This window comes from Vanellus vanellus, assembly GCF_965231255.1.
Source record: "Vanellus vanellus genome assembly, chromosome: 6".
Lineage (NCBI taxonomy): Eukaryota > Metazoa > Chordata > Aves > Charadriiformes > Charadriidae > Vanellus > Vanellus vanellus.
The window spans coordinates 29,343,397-29,371,134 of NC_138911.1; the positions used below are offsets into that span (position 1 = coordinate 29,343,397).

The following is a 27,738-nucleotide window of genomic DNA, read 5'->3' on the forward strand; positions in this document are numbered from 1 at the left end:
AGTGGGGTGGTGCGTCGGTCGGTGCCGCCGCCGCCGCCATGGCGCTGTGTTCGCTCCAGCAGCTGGAGTCGCTGAAATACGCTGAGCTCCAGCGGATCGCCAAGAGCGCCGGCCTGAAGGCCAACCTGCGGGTGAGGCGGGGGCAGCTGCCGCGGTCGGGAGGGAGGGAGCAGTGCGGGGGAAGCTCCGGGTTCCTGCCCGCCCTCTTGAAGAATGGCGCCGGCTCTGGGGCTCCTTCTCTCCCCGGCCGGGAGCTGAGGGGAGCGGGTGTCGTGTGGGGAATGCTGCGCCCCACAGGGTCTGCCTGCAGGGTGGCAGGGGCCCAGGCCGGCTAGCGCTTGCGTCCACGACGGGTAAACGTGGTTAAGGAGGGATTTAGGCGTTCACCGGTCTCTTTGGCCAGAGGTACAGGCTCATGGCGGTGGCCTCTGGTGGGAACTGCGCGTAAAGCGCTCGGCAGCAGTCAGGCTGCTACAAGGCCGGTGGGAGAAGGTGTAAAGCCTTAAAAGAAAGAAGATCCACGACGTGGGGTGGGCGGAGGAACTCACTGTCCCGATAGCTCTAAGACTTCTACTTGGGGTTTTGGCTCTGAGCTATTTTTGGTCTCAGACTTCTAGTTCAGGTTGGCTTTTATGCCGAGCTTTCAAATTTGGTATTTAAGAGTCCTAAAATATCAATGATGTAATTTTGTTGTTGCTACTTTATTGCTATTACTGTTGAATATATGCAAGGGATGAAAAGAATGCTTTGCACGTAGTATGGGCAAGACAGAAGTTGTTGCAGAAATTTGGCACCATTGTAATTCATGTTCATATACTCAGTGCTGCTAAAAACAGACTCATTCATCCTTGAACTTCTGGAAAATAGATGGACCGGAAGAAACCGAGTCAGGGAAATCTGTCTTTGTGCCTCTGCGGGGAAAATGCTACATGTTTTCTGCAGCCTTAAGCGCTTTCTCTAGTTTGACTGTCTTGAATGAAGCTCTAGGCATACCTTATTCCGTTGGATTCAGGAAATGTTCTGCTTGTTTGTTCGATCAATTTATACGACACTAGTTGGGTTTATACTGTTTTTTGTTTGATGACTTAATGCAATATTTGGTTCATATGTCGTTTTGATTTCTCTCCAGGCAGACAAATTGTTGAAAGCACTGAATCAACACTTTCATGGAGCAAAACAAGAAAATGAGAACATGGTAATATATGATAAATCAGCCTTTCTTTTTGAGAGAGATAGATCTAACTTTGTAACTAGTAGAGTGGGGCATGTACTAAAGGTTGCTTTTACCCTGATATGAACTGTGATAAAAATACTTTTTTCCTAATAATGCCTTCAGTTAATGCACTCGTTTACTGATAGAAACAGATGTGCTAAGGCTTTGAATTGAAGCTTTATGACCCAAAGCTGATTTCCTTTCAGCTGCCAAAATTAACAATGTATTTTTCAGCATCAGTACAAAATTATTCTCTGTGAACACTAACACTTAATTTCCATTGAATAGATCTTAATTGTTACCTATTTGGCTCTACACATTAGCCAGTACCAAATATAAAAATATTTTATTCATTTCGTGTGCCTAGATGGAAGGGACTAGATACTCATTGGAAAGCGTTTTGTATCTATTACAATTTACTTAGACTGAATGTATAATTAAAATGATGTAATTGTAATGTTTCCTTTGTTCCTCTCTCAATGTATTGAGTTAACTTTTTTTTTTTCTCTTCTATAAGCAGAATTACTTTGGGTATGGCAATGTTCTTATGTTTTTGATAGAAAGTAAATTGGTATCTCCTTCTTCTAGACTATATCTCCCTTTAAGTGCTTCCTTTAAAATCTTCTTTAAAGGTTTTGGGGAACTGGTGTGATCCTTTTCATCTTATTTTTAATTTTCACAAACATGGAAGAGGTTCTGATTTTTTGAAGAACATTCTACAGAAACGTATAAATCTGGGAGGGTCGCAGCATCATGCAAGTCAGATTTCAAATATAAAGTATTATTTTTTTAATAATCTTATTAAAATGCTACATAAAACAACTCTAGGACTTCTTTTTAAAGGCTTCAAATAATGAGCTTTGTGTAGGGAAATCTAGATACTGCTGATTTCTTGATTACTATGCTACTAAATGGCATGATGCTACTGGTATTCCTCTCTGAAATACTTCTTCCAATAAGGAAATTGAAACTGTCTCTTTGGAGTATCTAATTAATAGTTGGATCAGATATGTTCCACATTATAGTATTTTTCTGCTACAGGACTCTGAAAAAACTGCATCTGCTGCCACCGAATTGGATGAACTGAGCAATCGGGAGGAAACTATGCCTCAATCAGCATGTTTTGTTACAAAAAGACGTGGTAAAGAAAAGAAAACAACCAGAAAAAAGAGGAACTCCAAGGAGGAAACTAATACAAGTGAAGAAAATATAGAGTTTTCTAATGAGAAAGAGGTGATTTGCATTGGTTGGTTTCGTGTGCTGGCTGTCCTGCCCTTTCTTCTAACTAATTTAAAGACACCTGATTTTTTTTCTACCACCATTTAGCAGGTGGTGTACATTTTATTTATACGTGTGTGTGTGTATATATATATATATGAATTTCATGTGCCCATGTTGTGGTACTGGTCTTCTGTACTTTGTAGAACTGATTCTGTCTGTCTTGACTACATGCTATTCCATAATGAACAGAGATTAGCTATTAGTCATTATTTAAAGGAAATATATTAACTTTCTCTAAGAAATATACAACTCCAAACACTTCAGCTGAATGCAAGACTGCTTTCATTAGTTCATCATAGTATTCTGAATATTAGACTAGTTTCAAAATTTATCTAAAATAAGGCTGGTTTTGCTTTCTTTGTATAGGAAAAAAAAATGACAGAAATTGTATGATTGCCTAAACTTCACAATTTTTTAATTTGCATTCCGTTCAGTGGGTTCTTTATTCATGGGTTGTATGACTGAGGGAGGGGAAGTTTCAAGGTGAGATAGGGGTAGAATTATTTTTCTCTAGAATTGCATACAAGTAGTAGGTGAACTAAACTGTGTGAAAGACTTTTACTCATTAAAGTTAGAGGAGGGAAAAGAAGAGCATTAGTCTGTTAGTGTTAGGTAGAGAATTGTACAGTAATCAAAGCTACAACAGTAAAAGGTAACATAACTAGGGAATTTATTTTTACTGGCAAATAATTAATGATTTTCAATAAAGGCAATTTTATACTAAAATGGTAAGAGCTGTGCAGGTAAAAGCTTTCTAACCTAGGTCTGTTTGTGAAATAACAGGTTAAGTATTTCACAGGTTAATTCAGGTTGGACTTCAGAAAGTCTCTTGCTCAATCTCCCAATCAAAGCAGGGTCAACTATGAGGTTAGAGCACAATGCTTAAGGCTTTATCTAATCTGATATTGAAAACCTCTAAGGGTGGAGGAAACACAATCTCTTTGGGCAGCCTGTTCCACTGACTAACTGTTCTCAGAACAACCACCTTTCTGTATATCCAGTTGGAACAAACTGTTTAAATGAAGTATTTTTAAACTGCAGGAGCATTCTGAAATGAAAGAAAACGAAGTGCCTTGGGGTGATCATGAAAAAGGACAGAAGGTGGTATTCCAGACAGAGGAACAAGTAACTAAAAAGAGAGCTATTGAGAAGCCAGGGATGGGTGCTGGTCAGAAAGTACAACCAGAGAAGACCTCTACTAAAAGTAGCAGAGATGAATGTAAGTACAAAATTCAAAAAAAGTAAGTTTAGTAATTTGTACTAATTAAAATAATCAAAAAGTGCATTTTTTTGTGTCTGCTAAGATTTTTTTTTTTTGTGGTATGTCTGGTGATCAGTACCTTACTTGGGGATAACAGAAAAAAATCTGTCTCAAAAAAAAATCTGTCTTGTTTGAGTTTGTGTACTTGTTTGTTTAGCATATTGTAACACAAATTCTGCAATGTAGGAATTCTGCTGCCTTTGACTTCAGAACTCTGGACCTGGTGCCTTTAGTGAAGGATTTCTCAAAGGTCTGAGTGTACTGGAGTCTTGCACCTTGTTTAGGGTTAGTGCCTTTTATGGTTAGTGCCCCTGAGATTCTACTCAGCTCCTTTAAAAAGTGGCAAGAAAGGGAGAGCTTCCTTCCTTGTGCTTCTTTTTGTTTTCCTACAGGCGAACAGGTTTTGTCATTTTCTTCCTAAGAGTAAAATTAGTAGAAAAGGACACACAGGCAGAATCCTTTATAATTTGTTTAAACTGCCTAACAATATCTGAATGTATTTCAGTGGACCATTTTTCTATCTGGTGGTTTCTTCAGATATTCAAACATAATGCTGCTGAAAATATGACTTTGTTTCTCCCCCACTCCTTTGTGGATGCAGCTGACATGAGGAAAGGAGTTTGCCCGATCTGATAATTTATTGATATCATGGATCTGTCAAATAAGATACATACCATTATTTGCTCCTGTTAGACTAAGTGTACTTATTCGTAATACAGCTCAAGGACTATTGTTGCTGTTCAGTAGAATTTAAAGGACATTCTTATTGGAGGCCATCTATAATTTTTTAAACTAATTTAGAAAATGAGGATTTTGGATGAAGGTTCTTTTAAAAACAGAAGCAACAGAATATGTAGAGGACGCTTTTGTTGAGGCAGCATTCACCCTGACAGTTGGCACAGTACTCATCTCTTATTATGACTGTAATTATAAATATCCATACTGCTTTCTGGTTTGTTTGTATTGTTTTGTTTTTCATTTTTTCAGTAATGTCAGACAGCAAGAGCTGTGTAACAGAAAAATACTGTGTCTGCATTTAATATTGAAAAGTTGATTTTTTAATTTTTTTTTTTCATCAATTATTTTCAACAATCCCTCATTATTTGCTTCCAGTGAGGATTTCTTTCCAGTACATTGTGGCCATCCAAGTTTACTTTAAAGAGGGTGTGAATTAATAGAAATATTTGCTTTCAATACGCAAATATTGAACTCAACATGAAATCTTTACCTGATTATTTTTTTTGTTAATAAAATAAAATTAATCACTAAAATGTGAACATGAGTTTAATACTATACCCAAGAGCAGAGGTGATTAAAAGAACTTAGACTCTGTATATGCATATAAGGAAGTGGCAGAAAAGCTGGCCAGAAGGTATTTCTTCTTTGTTACCAGCATTTAAAAAACAGTAGCTTACTGAACAGATCAAGACCCGTGAATTCAAGGTTGGTTTTGCTTACCACAAGCATAGTTCTCCCACTAACTTCCCCTATAAAATACCTTACTATCAAAAGTTAATAACCTAGTATGACTGTAAGATTCATGATGGTCTTGTAGTTTGTCAAGACATGCTGTCACTGACATATCATTTAAAAGGCTTTTGGGAGACATATGACACATCTATTCCAGCAGATGTTTTTATTTCTCAAAACCTAAACCTACTTTGAGGAGAATACGGTGTGTTTGGGAACAAATACTTTTTTAAAAGTTGTGATGTCATTAAAATGTTCTCCAGGAGTTCTAACGATTTCGTCTAATCTTACTGTACCAGGTGATGCTCGCCATGCAGGAGGAAAGATCCCTTTATCTGTAGGCCGTGCATCTAGGTCTGGGAAAACGGGAATGAAAGCTACTACACCAAGTAAGATAACGTATCATCTAGATGTATTGTCCTGTGTGAAGGGAGACTTGACTTATGGGTTTGTTACAACATAAATTTTTATTTATGCTTGCAGAAGAGAACATCTTCTCTTTAAAAAGCAAGCAAACAAAAAAAGTTCCCAAAGGTTACATTTTAAGGTATATCTTCCAACTTGTAAATTCACAGTAGTAAATGACTCGCATGTATATTATAAAACTGGTTTATCAAACACTTTGTCTTTTGGATATACTACTTGCATTCATGATTTTCAAAACAACAAAGTTCAGGAAGACATGCTATTACTCCCGCTTGTTTAGTTTTCACTTTATAAATGCTAATGTTGGACTGTAATACTACATATTAGATCGTTTTCATCACTTTGTAAAATATATTCATTCATTTAGAATTTGGAAATATTTCAGTATTTCTTTTTTTCTTTAACTGCGGAACTTGGGGGTTGGACTAGATGATCTTTAAAGGTCCCTTCCAACCCAAACCATTCTATGATTCTATAATTCCTCAGAGCATACACCAGGTACTGGCTATGTAACTGGTGAACTAGATTCTATTTCATACTGTTTGGTTACCTGTGCATATGCAATCGTTGATTAGAGGAATATGGGTTTTGTTTGGTGGGTTTGTGTTGTGTGGGTTGTTTTTGGTTTTGTTTTGTTTTTTTTTTTTAAGCCATAATGATAGGTTTTGCAAGATTCTTCTATTAAGTAGTAAACTTCCTTAGGAGCTTATCAGATATGTGACTCTTCTTATTTTTGGAACTTCATAGACTTTAAAAAGTTGCATGAGGCTCACTTCAAGAAAATGGAATCTATTGCTGACTACATTGAGAGGAAAAAAAAAATGATTGAAAACTGCAGCAGTTCTCTCAATGAAGTCAAGGTAAGTGATAACAAAGGAAGGTATCCGTTGTTCCTGCATTCATTTACCTCCAAAGCCTCTCTGTAAAAGTCCTGTAGAGTCTCTTTAGAGCAGTAAGTAGCTGGTCATGTGTACATGCAGTGGAATGTTATGATCAGTGAAATTTAACTGCAGTCCTATATAAATAGTTATACACAGTTATTTGTATATAACTTGTATAGTTATATAAGTTTTTATATATTAAGTGTATGGCCATAAATAGTTATAGGAACCAACAAATAACTTGTGACTTAATTATTTTTACTTAAAACCGACAATTACTTTTGTGATGTATCTCCTGGAGCTTTTTCATACAACTGTTTGAATTGTTGCAGAGCTTATCCAAGGGGATGGGTTATTTTTCAAAGAGTGGAAATTAAATATTTAAAGTTCCTTTTTTGTACCTTAAAGAACCATTGTCCACTGGCTGCATATGACTCTCCTTTAATATACATGCAATGCATGTTGTTCTCAATGGCCCTGACTGAGATTTTGTATTTCTTGCTTTCACGGGTGAAAGCTGCTAAGAGGGCCTCTCTGAGTGTGGCAGACCTTAGAAAAGCAACAGTAATGTGTCAATGAATACAGGAATGAGTATGTCAGTGGACATATCGAAACAGTAACACTGAAACTCCTGAACGCTACCTTTCTCTTTTTCTATGACATACAGTGTATCAATGTATGCTTAAGACAAATTATTTTTGGCAGGTGTTGGCCAAAAAATCAAATCATTTAAGAGCATCAGAAAAAGGCACTCCACATAACAATTCCAAGGTATGCATATTCAGATCAGTTTAATAATAATAAAACTACTTAAATTTAAAATATGCTTTTAAAGAAAAAAGGGAAAACCTAAAGAGACTGTATGATTCTGACTCACTGTGTATTTTCCCTTCCTCTTAGCTGCTTTTCTGATAAATTTTTAGCACAGTGTGCTAACTCATAATTTGCTTTTCCCTAGAAACAAACCAGTGGCAAAACATTTCTATTCAGCCCAAATCCAGAAAGAGGCAGATTCTCCGCCACTCACACTCCTGGTAACGTCCGGCGCTCACCACGCAGTTCTCTGAACGCTGCCAGTCGAAGTATTTTATCTAAGAAATCTTCATTTAATCCTGTCCTTTCAACAACCAAAATGAATGTCAGGTAAAAAGAACAAACCAAAACTACAGGTGATCAATTTGGTGTGATACACGTGACGTGACTAATCAACACTAACTGTGATTGGACTACGTTATTTCCATTCCAAACATGAACTACATGAAATCAATTCTGATTACTGACTTCCAGTCTAGCTTTATGGTCTGTTTAAGCCTTACTGTGCTGTTACTGTCTTGATTCTTCATTTTGATGTCTGATTGCCTCTCAGCTTTCATTTTGCTAAATCAACCAAGCCAAATTATTTTTTTCTTCTCTTACTGTGTTAGGTTTTCCATTTTTTCAGGCAACCTAACAGTCTTTTTTTATATCTAAATTAATTTATCTTTGAGATTACCTAACCAGAACTGTATGTGGTATTCCAGGTGAGTCTTGCAATGGAGTCATCATTTGGAGGTTTTTTTGGGTACTCTCTTTTCCTTTTCTCCACCCCTTCTACCCCCCCAAGTCACAGCAGGGGCTCGTTTTGTGATTGACTACTATAAGCATATTGTTTCTAGCTGATGGCAATCAAGTTGACACCAGAAAGTAGCAATGAATTGCTAAATGAATGAGCTAATACTCAATGCTATTAAACCTCATCTCATTTCCTTTTAAAACACCACATGCACCTTTGTTATTCCTAGGCAGTAATCTAATTCTTAGTTATGTTAGTATTTCCTGAATTTTTGTGATTGGTAAATTTTTTTAGCTTCTTACTAGTTTTTCTGAAGTTTTGAACAAAAATCCTTTTAAATGAAGTAATCAAAAGCACATTCCATATGGTATGCCATTGATAAATGCCCTTTTGCCTGGTTTTCTTTCTTGTTTTTTAACTATTGTAAAAATTCCAACTTTATTCAGTTTACTAAACTTTCCACAGTGACTGAAGCTCAGATTTAGACGTTCTATAATTTACACGTATCCTTTTTCCCCCTCTGCTAACAACATTGGGTTAATCTCAGGTCTCAGTTGTGTTACTTTCTATTTTTCTGATAACGTTCATTTCTCTATTTTTGCATGGCAAGATTGTAGCTGCTGGGATGTTTTTGTGAATTAAGTGGGGGGGTGTTGTTATTACTGCAGCAGATACGACAACTCCTAATAAATAATTGTGGGACTTGTAATTTTTGCTATTCAGAAGTCAAGATTACAGATTCCTTGTGAAATCAAGCTCATAGTCTTACTGGTTTTGTTCCTACTTTGAATGTGCTATCTTTGATTTCAATAGATAACAACAAACAAAAACAGTATTCATTCTGCCTCTGGCTGGCTGATCTTTATTGTCTTCACTGCAGCCCTACTTGATTCTTAGCAATATGTAAACCAAAACAACATTTCTAGAATTTGCTTCCATTCTGTTTGTCCAGAGATATCCTGAGGTGGATCTTGCAAGCTGCACTTCATCCGTAAACTTCCTCAAAACACGTTTTCTTCAACACTTACTCACTTACTCATTTCTGTATCTTGCAGGCTTTCAGCTTATTCTCAGTACCTTTTTTTAATTCATGTGAGATTTTGAATTTTCTTTCATATGTTTATCTATGTACACACACGCATTAAAAATGTGTGTGTATATGCACATACGTACAGCACTTCTGTGTCTTGGTATGCAGGTAACTTGTGCATTTTCACTAAAATTTCCAGCTGCTTCCTCTCGTAGATCTGACTTCTACAGTTCTGTTAGTTAATTTTCTTCTAGTTTTTCTTAATTTCAGTTGTCAAATTAACAGCATTTATATATAATGTTTTACTACAGAATCCAAATCTGAAATAAATCATATCTTTTGGGGAAGAAATCTACCAGCTTATTACATCTAAATATGTTTGTTTTCCAAAATAACAAGAAAGTCTGTTCTTTGTAATTCCTAATATTATTTACTGCTACTGATCATGACTTGAAGAACTGCCAGCAAAGGTATTTTTAGTGCAGCTGTGGACATCTTGTACACAGTAAAACTTTCTACCTGTAAGAAAAGTAGAATGCAGAACCTTCTGCATTTTGTCACGTTGCTTGCATTCCTCGTAGATGACTAATTTTGTCTTTTATATTTCTAATAATTTTCAGGTTCTCAGAAGCCACAAAAGATAATGAGCATAAACGCTCTCTTACCAAGACTCCATCTAGAATGTCTCCATACTTGGAGATCTGCACACCTGATAGCCAAAAGAGCTGCAAACTAATAAGTCAGAAAAACAGCAAGGGAAATGCAGGAAATAATGAACTGACTGCATTGAAGGGTAAAGTGAATGGTAAATATTTGGCTTTTTCACATCAAGACTTTTGTCTTATTGAATTATTATGTAAATTTTTATACCCTAATGTTGTGACACAGGTTTTGATTTCATTCTCTAATTTATGACTCTTTCTTTAGAAAGTGCAGTAGTTTCTTTGTTTCCTTTGGCTTCCAGTGTTTTGACTAAAATGGTTAGGTGCTAAGGCTTAAACGCATGATACCTAGCTACCTACAGAAAAGCCTAATATAGGATGTAGGGGATAGAAATCGTTCTAGACCTTCAGGGACTACATAGCAAAAGATTCATATAATGGGTACAGGGAGATCCTCTCTGTGGTGAGAGGAGTTCCTGATGCCTTCTCAGAGGCTTCATTCTCCTTGTGGGATTGGCATGCACCAGGCTTCTGGCTGTGTTTTAGGACAACCAGTTACCATCAGCCTCAGCAACCCCGATTAATTCGGGAACTAAAGCTCTGTAAGGAAAAGCTTCTGATTACTAATGATCTCTGCACCATCACAGCTCTGCTATCTAACAGTTGATACCTTAACATCACAGGTACATCAGCACAGGTCAAGAATCCAGAGTTGCCTGTCTTGCCGTATGACAATATTGATGTTTTTCGGGGCGGGGGGGGGGGAAAGTTCTGCTGCTGATCAGAAGCTGGTGTGTTCTGGAAGAATGCTGCTTTTTTTATTGTGAAAAGCCACTTGGTTCCAAATAAGTATAGAGATTAGGAAACACAATTTGCTCTGAAGGACTAGAAAAATACATGGAGCTATGTATGCTATCGCATAACATAACCGGTGCAAAAGGGTTAATACTCTACAGCTCTTGCTCCCTCCGGACCTGAAAGCTCCCCATTTCAAGTGAGCTGTAGTTGTGCAATTCTGCCTTTAGAGGTAGCATTTAATGGCTCTTTGGTCTTCACAGTTGTAAGGTGGTTTTCACAGGCACTTTCCAACTTTCTATGTACAGTGATCTTGCTACTACAATTAAGTATGCTATCTTGATGCCTTTTGTAGTTACCACCCCCTTCAAGTTCACAGCTCACTCTGCAGAACCCACAAGCACAAAGAAGACATTCGATCTCAAAGCAAGTCTCTCACGGCCGCTTCGGTATCAGCCACATAAAGGTACTGTAATCCTGTGCGGTCATACCCCTTAAAAGTAAGGCACTGATACAAACCATGATACAGGGAAGTTTTCAGTCTCTTTTCCTGTTCCTTTCCCTTCCTCTCTGGATTCCCACAGAGTTTTTGGACTGATGTTAAATTTCTACATAATATGTGCTTTAAGGGCCTCCCTACTGAAGATCTACTTTATGACCAAGAGCCCATAAATGTCAGAATAAACATCCTTGTATTCCACCGATTAGATGTATGTATGGGGAATGTGAGCTATTCCTCTACAAAATGAGGCTTATTTAAAAAAAAAAAAGTGCTATTCTGTGAGAAGCTGAATTTTGTGTGGTGAGTGTTAGTTATATAACCACAGTCACCTGTTACTACTTATAGAAAAACTACTTGTAGGGAATGGGCTGGTGAAACTGATAATACAGCTGAAAAGGCTTTTCATCTTCAAGTCAACCAGCAAAAAAAAAAAAAACCAGGTTAGCCTAGTATAAAAATCATGATAACAAGTAAAGCACACAATTACTAAACTAGTAATTCAATCGTCTCTCTTGCCCCTAAATTGTAGGACGACTAAAACCTTGGGGAGAATGTAAAGAAAATACTGTTCTAAATAAGTCTGTGGGTAGCAACATCTCTGCACACAGGAAAGATTACAAACAGCCACGCCTCCAGACAAGGTTAGTACACTACTACCTTTTTATGAATAGTGTTATTTAAAATGATGTGAAGAGACGTTTATCTTTTTTGGATTTAAATATGCAGTTCAGGAAAGAATACCTTTATTTTTAAGCAATTTTTGCCTCCAGGAGCCTGTCTAGTATCAGGAAGGCCACCAAAGAGGGTACCTCTGAATCCGACAGACTTTTATTCTGTGAAAGATATTGGTTCTAGCATTTGGAGATACACCTTCACCTTGGAAGAAGCTGTAAATATTGACATGTTGTTACCCTGAATGTTAGACCTATAGGTCTAAGCAGAAATATCTGCCTTTATGTTTGGATTCAGTCCAAAATGGAGATGTTTCCAAACCCATGGCAAATGCAGCACACATTAAATAGATGTTAAGTCTTGGTCAGCTTCAGATTCTTTTGGTTGCTTTAATATAACTTGATACGGTCTGTCTCTTCTTTTTCCCCTTCAGGGAAGAAAGGCGTGAGAAACATGAGCAAGAGAGAAAAAAGAAAAAGGCTCAGGCTCTCGGAAATCGCAGAGGACTATCTGTGGGTTAGGAGGGATAAGAAATATGTAAGAAATCACTGTAAATACTGTTTCTGTCATGTAAATATTTCTGCTGTCTGTATGGTTCAGGTTGCTATTAGCTAGTGGAATCCAGAGAGCATTGAATGAGACCTTATAATGCATCTGTGTGTAATGTTTTAGTGATCAACTTTTCCAGCAAGACCAAAGTTCTAAACTTTGAACTATCTCTAGTTGCTTAATAATGCTTTCATTTAACTAACTCATTTAACTAAAAGATAATAAGGCAGAAAATTTTAAGTGGAAAAAAGATGCTTAAGAAGCCTCCTTGCAACTTAGGACAGACTTCTCCACCAGAATGCATTTGTTACCCAGTAGAATGCACACTTTGGATAGCCAGCTTCAAAATATTCCACTGGTAAATTACAGGAGTTGGGTATGCCTGCTTGCCCTGTTCTCCAGATCAATCCTTAAATTCTGTAACAACTGTTACAGCAATTATTCAGTATTGCTAATTGCATGCTCATGAAGTTGTATGGAATTTCCAAGAGAAGAAAAAATATGCAAGCTCTCTGGAAAACTAAAAGCTTACAGCATAACATAATTGTAAAATACCATATTTTTTAAAAGTGACAGTTGAAAAGTGGCTTTACAAATTACTGGATGCTTTGAACATTTAAGGTTTTGTTCCTTTCTATGGTAAATAGCAGGTGTTAACAAAATTCTTCTGCTTTTCATCCCTATGATGCTTAAAAGAGGTTACAGTAGTGTTTAGGCCCATTCAATACCTTAGATTTAAAAGCTGTTGTTATTGTTACTTTAAAAAAAAATACTTTGAAATGCCGTCTGGATTCATTATGGATGAAACTGGAAAGGTAATTAGCAGTTGTAATCTCAGCAGTTGTAATCTCAGCTAGAATTTTGAGCAGATAATTGTTTCAGTGAATTTAGTGTCATGTCAAATATATGCTGAAATGTCAAGAACAAGCAATTTGGTTTTATAAACTTAATGGGGGGGAAATAAATATTTTGTCTATACCTTGTTTATCACTGGTTATATCACCTGGTGTACTATGTATAGTTACCTCCTTAGTGTAGCACTGGTTTTGTTCAGACTTGTATTTATTACTCCATGTCTCTTTGTGACAAGTTTTCCCTACTTTATGAAAGCCTGTTTGTTCTGGTATCTTTAGAAACAATAACCATCACCTCTCTTTTGCTCTTAATTCTGTACAGGAGGAAAATGATAGTATAAGACACTGCTTCAGCTTGCTTTATTGTGGCTTCTTCCATATAAAATATAGGTACATTTAATATGTGTAAAGTACCCTTAAAATGAGGTCATTACAGAGGAGGTCAGTCTAATCAAAGCACTAAGTTTGTGACAGCTAAAACAAAACCATTCAGCACTTGTTCTTTAAAGTGTTTCTCAACTTACTGAAAACCAGACTTCTCAAAAGAAGGGAGGTATTGAGCTTCTCTGCCCGTAGCTGAGGCTGTGATTTCTTACAGTGCAGCTGAGCTAAGATAATTGCACATGTCAGAAAAGCCCTGTACTGGTGCTAATCAAACTGAGCTGTGGCTCCTTGGGGAGCAGACAGTGATGGGGGCTTCCCTCCCAACCCACCCTTAGGACATTTCTTCTGTTCCAACAGCCTTCACTCTATAAAGCTGTAGGACATCAACAGCTCTAAATGAAAAGCCAAGCCCACTGCATAGCTACTGTTTCAATCTTGGCAGTGGCAGCTTTTTCTTTTTTTAGTTATTCAGAGGAGCCAAAGCTAAAGGTTGAAATACTTCTGCCTTTTCCACTTCTGGTGCTGCTCTTTGTAAATTTCAGTGGCTGAGTCACACTTAAGCACCATTCCTCAGGGTATTAATTTTCATCATACTTCCCCAGTTTAAAACTAGCAGCTGTGAGTGTTTTACAACTGTCTACAAACCATATAATGCAGAAAATGAAGTTTGTTGTACAAAACACTACAACATGCTCATGAAATACTTTTATTTCTGTAAAGGTCAAGACAGAAGCCAGAACTTACCCAGTCAACAGTTAACTACTTTGTAAGAATGTATCACAGCTCTCCTTGGGCTCTGTTCCAGCCCATGTATGTACAGTCTCTCTGGGGTTCTGTATTTTGCAGCTCAAAGATGCCAATGGTGTCACTCTTAGTCAGATTACTACAGCCAACATTTCATGCACTTAAGTCTTTAACATTTACATAGACTCTTCACATTGTTATAAGACACAGGTTACGAAGTCTTTTATAAAAATGAACCAAACATCTGAAGAATATCCTAAAGGACACCTGCCCAACTTAGACTTGAGGATTCTTTTCATATGTTTCATAGGCAAATTCTTCTGTATGAGCTCTGTCGTTTATCAGGCCAATAAAATCAATCTCCAGCTGGAATGGACCATCTACTTTATCTCCAATTGTGAATCCAAGAGTACTAATCTAATTAAAAGATACACACATTAGAACAGTACTTACAATTGTGTTTGATTGTAACATTATATCTACCACTTCCATATTTTCAAACAATCCATGGCCATCCACTTTAAACAGCAGTATTTGTTCAAAGTGCAGCATTATTTCCTCAGGCTTGAATGCTTCACTACACTTCCAAAACAGACACTGGTGGGAAACTACTTCATGTTTGCCATTCTACTACTGTGTTGAACCTTTTATTAGAAATGGCCTGAGCCTAAAGCAGCACTGCAAGTTTTATCCTGCAAGGTTTGATTAGTGCCAGTTTCATCACAATTGGGTGTACAAACACATTTTCCTAAAGTCTGCTACAATTCTTTTCATAAGCAGGAAACGCAAACAGAATGTAATTAAAAATGGAAGGGAATTTTCATTCTAGATCAAGTCATACACTTGGTACAGTGTGAAAGTGCACCAAAACAGGCATTTTAAAGTGTATGAAACTTTGTTACTGAGTTTTATATTAAGGTGAGGTTCTTAGCCACTGTTTCCCACTTAGACTGAAGTTCTTAAATATAAGAACATTCCTCATTCCTTCTCCCTAATGTTCTCCCCCACTACAATTTTTTTTTAATAGTTTTTATTCTAACTGTAATAAATTCCATAAAAATCTATGCGGCTTGGGCATGTTTCCTGTTAGCCTGTGGCTTGCCTGAAGGTTCTCTCAGCTCTTACACATCACCCATCGCCTTTCAGAGACTCCAGTACCAGCATTCTCAAACAAGCTGGGTCACCAGTGGCTTGCTACCCGTTAAGCTCCAGCTGCCCCCTAAGCCCCACTAGAAGTGCGGGTCTGAGCTGTACCTGTGATTTTAAGGACTGCTCTACATGCAGGAAAATGATGCCTAGGATGTGTCAGATAAAGTTAAGTAATTGTAGGCTGAGGCTAAATACATCTTGCAAACGTCTGCCAAATAAATAATAGAACAAAGCTAAAGAAATTAAACGCTTTGACATTCCTCTCAGGTTGCTCTAAACACCATCTCTTCCCCAGAAGCTCTACAATCAGCCCTTCGGCTTGTGGAGCCTGCAGAGTTTTTAAAGCTCCATCTTTTCTGGTTCGTATTGTTACAGATGACTATGCGTATTGTTATAGATGACTGTGGGAGCCATCTAAACTCTGCTTTGAAGAATCTGACCCTTTGCAAGCCCTAGATACACTGGCTATTTCCTGCCTTTTTATTCCTGTTTCACAATGCCTTTCCTCGTTCCTGGGAAAACATGTATTAGTACCATGAAGAACTAAGACATTTTATCAAGATTTCCTTAATTGCTTTCAAACCCCTTCCCCTATTTTATTTAAAAATGTCTTTAAAATACATTTGTAAAATTACACTTTATATTATATGCAAATGTGTCATTTTTACTGTGAAATACTAAGCATAAGATAACAAGGAATGAAAATTAAGTGGAGGATGCTTAGATCAAGTATCATTTTGTCCCTTTAACTCCTGGTAAATATTTTTAAACACCCCATATACAACTTTATGTTTTTATTTACCATTTTGAATAATTATATTCCAAAACCTGATAAATTCTTCAGTGTCTGTATTTAAACATAGACCTTTTATAACAACTTTCTTTCATAAAGCATATTTTTTCTTGTAGTTGATCCACCTTATTCATATCATTCATACTTACTTTCTACAGCCTCAGCTTCTGTTTTAAAACATATTGTTTTCATGCTGCAAATCACTGAATTGCCTTCAAGTTTTCCCCCCTCCCTTTTCTTTTTTCCATTCAGGCAATTAGGAACTGAATGCAACATTCCCGGTGACTAACACCAATTCAAGTAATGGACCTTTTATTTCCTCTCCATATAGATTTCTAACATTGTTTATTTGCCTCTCGGTAGTCACTGGGTATTAAAGCTGCCCTCAATTACATACAGGAGGGTCACTGAAATTTAAAAGAAAAAAGATACAGAAACAATTTTTTCCAATACATCTCCTCCTGTGAATCAGTGAATTAAGTCTACCTATTTGTAGAAATAAAATAAAAAATACTCAAAACATTTACTTAATATTTAGACTACACTACAAAGCCCAAAAGAAGACCTAAAGAAGAGCCTATAAATACACCAGTTTACTGCTTGCCATCCAGGTCACTGATACAGTATATCCTCAAAGAAAATCTCACAACATGATATCCCTTACAGTCTTCTGACAGGAAGGAAGTTTATCATACTTACTTTTATTATTTTTGGCAGTACTGTGCCAGCTGGCACTTTAGTCACTTTGATCATTCCTCAAAAAAAATTTTCTTTTTTTTTTTTGAAAAGCCAAGTTGTGAGTTGTTTCTTGGTTCTCTAGATCTCTTAAAATATTTTTTGAGCTACTTTGAAGTAAACTGACACTGCTAGCACAAAGGAGGTTAATTTAAATGCAAAAGCAAACACACAAGAGTAACTGCCTTATGATAAGAAGGCCCCTTCAATTTCAAATTCACAAACATTAAAGGATTTGTAAATTATTTGTATCATGACAATATAATCTTAAAGGAAATTTCAGACTGATAAACACTATAGAAAACTTGCCTTGTCTAACCAGACAGGATGCTGGTCATCCTGGACTCTTCCCCGACTGGAGAGAAAGAACTTGGAGAATGGAATCTGACAGAAACAAAACAAAACCAGACTTTGGTGTCACTAGTACATAAAAAAAAAAAAACTTAAGAAAAAAAATATCTTGCCTTAGTAAAGGAAATAACTTTGCTACATCTGGTACCAGTAGTAGTTGTGTACTTAGAACTGGCACAGAGAAATAGGCAACAGAAACTCTTCATTAACCACTCGCAGCCAACTCCAGCCTCACACCGTTCTGTGGTGGCTGTAGCTGTTGTGTGGGATTGTTACCCCATTAAGACAAAAGGAGAGGCTGCAGCACAGAAGGTAGCTGTTTACATTGGGAATATCTCCTTCCAATAACATGTCAACATAAAATGGAAATTAATGAAAAGTCCAGCACACGCGTATATTGACAGCTTGTCTGTACCCACACTGCATATTTCATCATGCAAACTTCATACTATGACATCAATATTCTAGCAAAGCACTTCAGAATAATGTAAAAATGACTGAATGCAGTGGGAGCAAGAAAGAGGACAGGGTGTGATAAGAGATAGGAAACAGGAGAGTTGGCTGGTGTGGGTGAGAGGAAAACATGCAAGCCAGCAATGACACACTGATTTTCATCCTCCTCATCTGTGAAACATCTGTGTCTCTCATGACTGGACTCATATGACTGTTATGAAGTACTGAATGCCAATTCATTAGGATGTGCAAATCTTAATGTTGTCATCAGCAAATTACAAAAGTTCCCCAAGTTTCACCAGAAAAGAGACGAAATTCCCACTTCTTACAAATAGTATTTTGTGTCACAGATTCAGAGGCCATAAATGACAAACCACACCTTTGAGTCTCTGACTGACTCCAGCGAGTCAGTGGGTTAAGCAAATCCTGTTGCAGGTACAAATCCTACTCCAGCCTATGTCCATTTGTAATAAGGATAAAATGGTTATCACAGAGAATTCCTGACAACATCTCCCAAGCTTCAATCACTGTATCTATTCTATTACTCCAGTAATAGCTAAAAGCAGACATTTAGGGGAACATATAGTGGATCAAATCTTTAATACAGTTGATGCAGTGTGTCCTCCCACAATCCAGAGATTTACAGTTCTGGGAACTCCCAAGCCAAAGGCACATGTCTGTTGTATAGGGATACATAATAGTGTTGAATGGACAGCAATAGCAACAAACTGACTGTTGAAAGAGTTCCCCTTACACAGAGCTACGGCCAGGACCCCAAGACAGTTCCATTATTTTGAAAGATGCATTAGCTCACCTTTATTTCCTCCCAGTATGGGCCTCCTCGGGTGAACATGAAGTAGTTGTAGAGGTCATCCTTTTGATGAGAGAAGTAAGGGTCTGTATAAATGTTTACCATCCAAGGTCTGCCGTCGCCACGGACACGTAAATACAGACTGTTGAAGTTTGACCAGTCATAATACTTCTTCCTAGCAAAAGATCCCTACAAATTATTAATACATATATTATTCCTCTTCAATAAAGGGAAATTTCCATTATGAAGAACAGAGCACTATTGCTTTGATCACTGCCTTCGTTACTATGTCAAATAATATCTACTGCAATACAGTGAAAACTGGGTTACTCTTTCATCGTACCAGCTTCTGATCTCCTTGAATTTCCTTCAGGACTATATTAGAGCCCACAAAATGCAGTATCACTACTCTGAGGACTCATGCTTTAATTAGAAACCCCAATCTTGTAACAATCAGAAATCAGACCTCCTTCCTAGGACTAAACTCCCTACCAGGCAAGTACACAAACACCATAGGGATGGATCAGTAGTTAATGTAGTTCATTAAGCTTAACGAAGTTCATTAAGTTTAATATTCTGTGGTCAGTACTAGATTATTCAGAGGTGATTACATGAAATTGAAGAAGTGGGATATTTTAGCCCTTGTGATAACTTCGTTTATTGAAGACTGACATAATCACTAGAAGCATTTAATGTTTTCCAACACTTTGTGTCTTTAACTGTGCATAATGATACCGATTGCAAGCATGTCTAATCCTCAAGAGCACTTTTTTCCCCCAAAAGATCTTAAAAGTTCTGGTGGCATGATTTGCACATAGGCAGATCCAAGAGTCTTCAGAGAGTTACACTGAGGTCACTTGGAGCGAAGGGGGGCAGGGGTTAGAGCTATTCTTTGCCAGAATTGCTTAAATTAAGTCAAAATTAGCACCAAAAATTCAGAGGTTTCTCCTTTATCTTACAGCACTACTACAGTTACCTATCAACTGTCCTTCTACCAACTCACCTTACAGGTAATAGGATGAGTAGATCATCAGTGCATTAATACAAGGGCTCTGGTTACTCGATTTTATGCTTTTTTCCAGTTTTGAGATTTTTTACTTCAATAAAGAAGAGCCTTTGTAATTATGTTTTCACCCTCTGATTTCAAATTGCATTATAATGATGGACTGATACATTCCACTACTTCAGAATTAGGAGATGAAAGTTTGAGTCACATTTGCACAAGCCAGTAGCAGTCCCAGGAATTTAACTAAGGTGAGATTCAACCTACTGTTCCATTCCCCTGACCCAGTGTCACCATTTTAATCAGTGAGCATCTGCCTCTCATTTGCCCATTGATTTTCCTAGCTCACATTCTCTGCTCTCCAAGTTTCTGGCCCAGAAAAGATTTTACCTGTGTACTTGCGCCAAGTCACAAACAACAGAATGGAGTAAGAAGTTAAGCATTTTATACACTGAATCAAAATATTCCTTTGCTTTTAAAGGTGCTTAAAGAATGAAACAAGCAGTATCAATCCATTTCTTGTTCTCTTTTCCTCAATCCAGAGCTATCAAAGATTTCTGTCTCACTTTTTCTGATGTACAGTACGAGTCAGACCTTTAAAAAGTACATTTCAAAGCATTATTTTCTGTTTCTGTGAGAAAAAAAGATGAGCTCATTCACCCAAACCAAGTTTGGTGAATAGGCCAAGTTAAAGCCCAGAAAATCTGTCCTTATGACACATTCAATTAACTTCAAATTTATCGAGACAGCTATTTTAATCATACCAATTTTGGATACAAAGGTTCATTACAGATCCTTTATTTGCAAGGAGGCTGCAAACAGGGCTGTCTTAATAAGTGGGTGCCCTATTGTACATAAGTAAACGATCAAACATATATTATTCCTTTTCTAAGAAAGGAAAACAAAATCCAAGAAAAAATTCCAATCCAGTTCAAGAAAAAGTTCCTTTCAGGTCAAAGGATACAGCAGCAATTACATCCCTGAAGGAATAGCTAATACTCCTGAAAGTGATCAGCTTCAACTGCAGTAAGCAACTGTCCACTTGTCTGTCACTGGGATTGCACAAAAATGCTCTCCGATTAAATAACCAAAGATATGCAAATATGAAGCTGTACTTACCACTGGCGGTTTAGCTCTCATACTACAATATCCACTGTATTTTGTCTCCCCATCACGAGGTACTTCTGTATTGAGAGTTCCATACAGCAGAGCAGCCTGGTTATTCCTACCCAATTTGAGGTAAACTTCACTTTTCCCTCCAATCTCTACATCAGAGGAAATAACCCACTTATTTAAATCTTCTTGGCTCCGAAACTCCCACAAAACCCTTGTCTGTTCCAACAGGTACTGACTGAGTGGATTGCCTCCAGGTCCTACCAAGTAATCTTTGGTCTCCTTCTTCAGCATGCTTAGCTGAGTCTTTAAGACATCAACACCCTTCTTAAAACTGAAATCAATATTTTGCCAAGCCGTTTTTTTCTCAGGCTGTGACCCTGGCCTCCTGTAGCTGCTATACAATTTTGACATGGAATCGCTGAAGAGAGGTCCGAGTAAGGGGTGCAAAACTTTGTGCCTGCAGCATCCACCACGTAAGTAAGCACTGTTCAGCAATGTAATAGTCAGAGCCATATTGGTAAACTTGAAGAATTCACCTCCAGTTAATGGGTTTGAAATTAATTTAACAACAAAACTAGTATCCAGAGCTATCTTACTTTAGTTACCGTCGTTAATCTCCACCTTCAATGAAAAAGATAAAACATTAAAAAAATTAGACATAGGATGCTTGTAAAACTGTTTAAAATTTAAAACAGGTATAAACTAGAAATCTAAGCCCTTGGGAAAAGGAATTAAAAATAATAAAGTATTACACTTCCTCAGAGTTCTAGTTTACTTAATGATTTCCACCCTATGTGTCTTGTTCCCCTGCCCCCGTGATGTGAAATACCCAGGCAAATAAGAAAAACTAAGTGCAATACTTAAATAAAACTGAAAATAGAAATAAGAAATCCCTGTTCAACCCTTTAACTTTAACTAAGTTTAGGTATTATGAGTAACACCAGAAAAAACAACCTTAAGAAGAACGTTTCTAAAAGATGGCATCTATATAACTATGAAGTATCATCCTCTGCAAGAAAATCACAAATTCACAGCACATCAACGCTACTGCCACATGGACCAGAATGACAGTCTCATCTGACAGTCACAGATGACACGATTTTTAAGATATGAAGTCCTACAGCAGCCATACTACATGCTTCTTCCAAAGTCATCCAACCCCTTGCCCCCTCAACACATCTGGTTTAGGATTACAGAGGCGTGCAAAGACCAAAGAATTTAACATGAAAGACTGCAATTCACTAGCTTTTTTTATAGAGCTTTGGAAAAAATCTGAAAATCTTCTCTTTGCTTTCCTCTGCATCACTGCTGGTAGGAACAGCTATGCCACATCGCTATTCTCTAATTCATAAGGAAGAACCTTAACGTTCAGTGCTCTGTACAGAGGCTATTATCTCTGACTCATAAGATTAGACAGACTAGTTTTGGTTTTTGGGTGGTTTTTGTTTTGGCCACAAAATAAATCTGAAAACGATGTCAAATCAGTCCATGTTCTCTGAACTTTTAAGAATGGAGTCAGTCAAATCAAACTATAGAACTACCATACCGGACCATTTAGCTTATTCAATCCCTCTAAGAATTTTTAAATGTAAAACTAGTCTTCCCTCTGCCCCTCTCACCCACAAAATCTTCTGAGCTTGGAAGCCCCACATAATTCTCAGTTATAAACTCCCATTGAACACCAGTGAGATAGTACTTTCCTTTTTCATGGTTTCTGTGTTTTAAATGCCTTCTTTCCCTCTTTCTCTTGCAATATGAGCTGACATGCAGAAGCTTGCTTTACACAGCATAACACCTTATCGGGAAACTAGTCCGCATCTTTAAACAGCTGTAGTGAAAGCGCTTTCTGGCCATTTTATTGTGGTCCACCACCCAAGCACAATACATGTAAGCAGGCAGCAACGTGTTCGATATTAGCCAACACTGCAAAAAGACCTGTGGCGAGCCCCGCTCTCTTCTCGATACGCCACATACCTTCCTTTACTCATGGTAAAATTTACTACTATTATTCTCATTATTAAGCTATGGACCATGGCCTGAAACCACGCTGAAGGAATTCACATTATCACACACTCAGCAAGAGAGGAGACAAGTTCCTAAAAGAGAAACCCCAATGCGCAGAGCTTCCATGTCCCTTGGGACGGAGGTGAAGTACACACCACGAAAGCAAGGAGAGCCTGCACAGTGACCCGGGGCCATTTGGTTGGACTCCATGACCACCATAAAGGTCCCTTCCAACCTAGACGATTCTGTGATTTTTTGGGTCCCAAACCAAACCATAACCACCCGAACGGAGAGGTACAGAAAAGCTGCAGCCCGCATCCAAGCTGAACCCTGCTCAGCACCACCTCGTCCTTGTTTCCTCCCAGTACCATTTTAACAAATCTTTAACAAGGAAATTTTAACAAATCTTACTTTTGCCCGCGTTTTGTCCCCACGCAACGTTTTTACCTGGACTCCAGCACCGATTCACCGCTCAGCTGTTAAAAAAAAAAAAAAAAAAAGCAAAGAAACCACCTCGGTTTGCAGCCACGATCTCGCTTTTGCGCCTCACTGCACCCCCACAGCCAACTGCGCCGGGACGTGGGCACCGGGCCCGGATTCCGCCCGTCTTCTCCGAGCCCGGAGGGCAGAGCCGAAGCCGGGAGGCGGCGGCGGCAGCAGCAGCGGCCTCTCTGCAAAATCGGCCGCCTCGACACCCCACAACCCCCCCACATACACACCTTCCCCTCAGCTCCGTAACAGACAAGACTCCCCCGGCGCTAAGGCTCCGCCTCACCTCCCCCCGCCGGTTACCGGCGGGTCCAACCGCTTTCCGGGCCCGGCGAGGGAAACACGTACCGCGCCTCTCAGGTTCCGCCCGGGGCGGCGGTAAAAACCACCCTCACCACGGGCAGCGGTGGGGGAAAAAAATCAATCTTCCTTCCACGCTGCGAGGGGAGGAGGAGAGGCCGCTGCACGGCGTCGAGCTGTTTATTCGCAAATATAAAGAGAAACTGGGCGGGGGGGGGGGGTTAGGGGGGAGACGCCTGTTTGTGAGGAACATGTAAGCGGGTTAGCGCGAATAAATGCCGGCGGGGACCAGTAAACCGTCCTCAGCGCGGGGCCGGCGGCCGCGAGGGGAGGGGAGGGGAGGGGAGCGGGGCGAGGAGGAGGAGGAGGAGGAGGAGGAGGAGGAGGAGGAGGAGGAGGAGGAGGAGGAGGAGACGACAGCGGCGGCGAACGGCCCCGCACGGCCCCGCCCCCCTTCCCGCCCCGCGGGGTGCGCATGCGCGGTGCCCTTTGTGTCCCGGTCGGGCGGGCGGCGCGGGGCAGGCCGGGCCGCTGTGAGCGCCGCGCCGCCGCCGTCGGCGCCGGGGCGGTGAAGGGGGGGGTGGGGGGAAAGGTGGAGGAAGAGGAGGAAGAGGAGGAGGAGGAGGAGGAAAAATAAGCCGGCTCCGCCATGGTGAAGAAGCGGAAAGGCCGCGTCCTTATCGACTCCGATACTGAGGATAGCGGTAGCGAGGAGAACCTAGATCAGGTGCGCGGGGGAGGCCCGGCCCGGCCGGGACGCGGGGCCTGAGATCTCCAGCCCGCGCAGGGTTGGGCGCCGCCTTCCACCCTCGTTCCCGCCCCGGGGGTTTGCGCGCCGCCGTCGCTCTCCTCTAGCCCGATGGGGGCCCCCGCGGCCTCCCTGGAGAGAGCCCGCTCCCCTCCGGCCGTTCCCTGGCCTGCCCCTGGCAGGCGGGCTCGCCTTGGCGGGTTTCGGGGGTTCTTTGCAGCGGTCCCGGTGCTTGCTAAAGGGCGGCGCTCGATGGGGTGATGCTGCAGGGCGGTTTGGCCCTGAGGAAAGGGGGGGGGAGCGGGGCCGGGCCCGGCTGCCCGGCCGTCGTCGCCCCCTCCGGGTAGCTGGGGAAGAGGCCCAAAGGGTTGGGCAACTTTTCTGTGCTGCTTTGGCACGCCGGGAGAGCTGTTTCGGGAGAGCAGCGTGTAAGGTCCCTGCCTCCCGCCGGCCCGGTGAGCCCCTCGGGGCAGGCGGGCTCCCGGGGGGGTGGGGGGGTTGTTAATGCGTGTGGAGTGCTCCCTCCTCAATCTTAGCGACCGAGCTGGGGGAGCTCCGTTGATGGGGAAACTGCTTCGAGTTAGGAGCCCGTAGGTTTCACGAGGGGGAAGTATTTATTTGTCACCAGGGCATCTCCTGGGATTGGAAGTGCCATGTCTGGCGCCGGTTTAACCGTGTCAGGCCTGTAAAGGGGGCGTCTTTCTCTTCGGAGGGGGCTGCTTTCAAAGACTTATCTTTTTTTGGTTTAGCAGGTGTTGATGATGTGATTCAAGTGGTAAATAAAGACATTGTAAGTGAAGTGTTACAGCTTATATGGCGGTGCGTGTTCTGGGGAGAAGTTTGGCTGGTTAAGTATGCTGAAGCCTACATGTCTGATGTAATTTATGTGCTGGACCTTCGGGGTTTTTAATATAGAAGCTGTTGCTATGTTGCAACAAAAAGCTTTCCCAAACACTTAAGAATAGCTTTGCAGCTTGGAGCTTCAGAAAAATCAAATTGGAGGCTCTGTTAGACAAATATACTGGAACAGAGTATGCCCTGATGTTGTCGATCTTGCATGCCTCTAGAGCCTTTAGGGCTGCCAACACCTCACCACTAGTACATTAGTTTGGTAGTTTCTTCAGAGCTTGAAAATAGAAGTAGTTGGAGTAGCTCTAGCATAGATCAGGCAATCGGAGTGATGGTAGTAGGTGTTCCATCATTCACTGGTAGCATGCATCTGCAGCTCTACCTGAGTAGTAGGTGTTTCCTCCTCCACTGAGCTGTTTGTAGCAATGCTAACAGCAGGGATATGTATGTGCAAGGATGAAGATTAGGTAGCAGGGAAGCAATGTTGTTGTGGTGTGATTTAAGGATGAGAGTATAGCAAGTGGGGTCCCTCTGTAGGTTAAATGTTTGACAGCTTTTCTTGGCAATCTAGGCTTGGTGAATCAAAGGAGTAGGAGCCTTTCTAATATAGCATCTCGGAAAACAGAACAAGGGTGGAAAGAAAGAAGGAAAATTGCTTGGAATAAAAGTAGTGGTAAATATGCTAAGATACCGAGGGAGGTAATCTGGGTTGAAGGACTACTTAGAGATGGTTGTGAGAGAGAAATTCTCGAAAAGATTGTAGAAAACATCAGGAGGTTCCTGAAGAGAACTGTTAATTGCACAAACGTGCTCTGTTGATGTTGCATGCCTTCTTCAGAGAGGGGTTTGTAAAATGCCATTGCTAATGGAAGGTTTCTGTGTTGGTAAGTAGGCCGTAAGTTTCTGCAGTGTTTATGTTCTCATTTGAGGTACTAAATTGTAATCTGTTTGCTGTGGAGATAATCTTCCATTTGTGAAACCAATGCAAACCAATCTAGTAGTGACTTCCCAAGACTGTGGAAGTTGGTGTGACTCTTTCTACTCACAGCTAAGGTTCATCAGCCCCAGAGCAATGCTTTTAAGAATAAACTATGTGTCATGGACTACAAAGACAGCAATGCAGCTTCGGAAATGTTTGTTTTATACTACTGCTTCTGTCATCTGAACAAGCTATGAACAACAGATGATTAGATTATTTGAGAGCCATTTAGTTCTTTGTGGTGGTGTGTGTTGCCTTTGAAAGTGCTTCCTTTGGAGGAGAACAGCTTTACTTAGTTTCACAAACTTTGAGCTTCATGCCTACTATGTGTCTATCCAAAGCTTTAAGTGCATTCTGTGGTATGTAGGGACAGTGAAAAGGAATTGAACAGCTGACTAAATATTATCAGCCATGACATTGTGGTGATGCCTGAAGTATTTGCCTTTAAAGAGTATAATTGCAAACATCTTTTTTTGTTGGAAGAAGGAGCTGCTTTCTAGGGGCATTTGGCTTTTGGGGTTAATGTTACACAACGCAGTTAGGGTCTTTTTGAAGTAATACCTAATCCAAATAGACCAGACCTGAACATGACTCTGAAAGTAATTTGTCTTAGGTCGTTTATACCAAGAAAGCAATGGTAGTGGTATTTACTTCTTATAGCTTGTTATCCTCAAAATTCTTTTGTAGCATCCAGTTGTATTAGAATTGTGTGTGTGTGTATGCTTATGAAACATAAGTAGACTTTGTTCCTTAGTCAGTAGGAATAATAATTTTACGGGGATGTGCTCAAATGTCACAGAGAAGGTGCATATGCACTGTCCTGGATTGGTAATACCAATTAAAGCATTTTAAATAAACGCGTGGTTTTTCACACCAGGAGCTCTTGTCATTGGCCAAACGGAAACGCAGTGACTCTGAAGAAAAGGAGCCACCTGTGAGCAAACCTACAGCATCTTCAGACTCTGAGACGTCAGACAGTGATGATGAGGTGAGTTTGTCATGATATCCATTAACTTACTATGGGTTATTTGGCTGATTGTACCTAAGCAGTGAAAGTGTATATATCATATGTTATATTTAGCTTGCTGACTTCATAAGGTGGGATTTGCCATCAGTAGAACTGATGGACACCCATTAAACTCAGAGGATGTGTACTCAGAAATACTTTTTTTTCTTGTAATTAGTATGCTTTAAATTGTAACCATACAGAATAGTTTGAATGTCTATAGAAAAGATGACTGCCATGTTCATATCGTCTGGTGATCTGCCTGCTTAAAACTAGTGCTTTTCCTGTGTAATGCTTGTGGTTGAAGTAGCAGTGAAGCTGCTAAAGCTGGACTCTGAATTCAAGGGAGACGTTTTCAGCTTTAAAAGAGAGCTTCCTTCCTCAAAGAGGAAAAGGGGTGAGGCAGGTTTTGTTATTACAGGTGATAAAACTGTTCTATTTAGTTACTTTGATTTGCCAAGAAGTCTGCTGTAAACTAGACTGTCTGGTCATTTGAACATGCGACAGGCTGTTTTTATTCGCATTTTTGAGGAAAGTGAGATAAGAAAGTTAGAATTACTTTGTTCTAGGGTTTTGTCAATTCCTTGTATAGTGGTGCTTATCTGCTAGATCTGGTTTTATCATTTTTTCTTGGTACTACAGTCTAGAGCTGGTTAAAAGTCTCTGCTTTCATCTG

At 39.8% G+C, this 27,738-nt stretch overlaps 3 protein-coding genes across 6 annotated transcripts in view; 2 read left to right on the top strand and 1 right to left on the bottom strand.

Moving 5' to 3' along the window:
* Window positions 1-38: 38 nt before the first annotated feature.
* NUSAP1 (nucleolar and spindle associated protein 1) lies at window positions 39-12,440 on the top strand (the record flags this gene model as incomplete). Its single annotated transcript, XM_082485630.1, has 12 exons — window positions 39-131; window positions 1,130-1,195; window positions 2,255-2,446; window positions 3,536-3,713; window positions 5,525-5,614; window positions 6,399-6,511; window positions 7,238-7,303; window positions 7,491-7,675; window positions 9,735-9,919; window positions 10,927-11,037; window positions 11,603-11,714; window positions 12,179-12,440. The coding sequence occupies 12 exons, from the start codon at window positions 39-41 to the stop codon at window positions 12,264-12,266; spliced, it is 1,479 nt and encodes a 492-aa protein (XP_082341756.1). The 3' UTR covers window positions 12,267-12,440.
* Window positions 11,922-23,571, bottom strand: NDUFAF1 (NADH:ubiquinone oxidoreductase complex assembly factor 1). Of its 4 annotated transcripts, none has more exons than XM_082485631.1 (6): window positions 23,411-23,571; window positions 23,103-23,167; window positions 20,691-21,308; window positions 18,572-18,757; window positions 17,263-17,337; window positions 11,922-12,172 (listed from the first exon to the last, which is right to left on the bottom strand). In XM_082485631.1, exons 3-6 carry the CDS (start codon window positions 21,198-21,200, stop codon window positions 12,116-12,118), a joined length of 828 nt encoding a protein of 275 aa, XP_082341757.1. In that variant the 5' UTR covers window positions 21,201-21,308; window positions 23,103-23,167; window positions 23,411-23,571; the 3' UTR covers window positions 11,922-12,115. The 4 variants fall into 4 exon arrangements, with proteins under 4 accessions (XP_082341757.1, XP_082341758.1, XP_082341759.1 ...); XM_082485632.1 differs by lacking the exon at window positions 11,922-12,172 and adding an exon at window positions 13,819-14,693; XM_082485633.1 differs by lacking the exons at window positions 11,922-12,172; window positions 23,411-23,571 and adding an exon at window positions 13,819-14,693 and having other exon boundaries at window positions 23,103-23,384.
* A 503-nt stretch (window positions 23,572-24,074) lies between these two features.
* RTF1 (RTF1 homolog, Paf1/RNA polymerase II complex component) overlaps window positions 24,075-27,738 on the top strand; it is a 33,240-nt gene continuing 29,576 nt past the window's right edge. Inside the window, exons 1-2 of the mRNA XM_082484757.1 lie at window positions 24,075-24,207; window positions 26,934-27,044. Coding sequence (XP_082340883.1) covers window positions 24,130-24,207; window positions 26,934-27,044 — 189 coding nt within the window. The 5' untranslated portion in view covers window positions 24,075-24,129. The remainder of the gene's footprint in view (window positions 24,208-26,933; window positions 27,045-27,738) is intronic.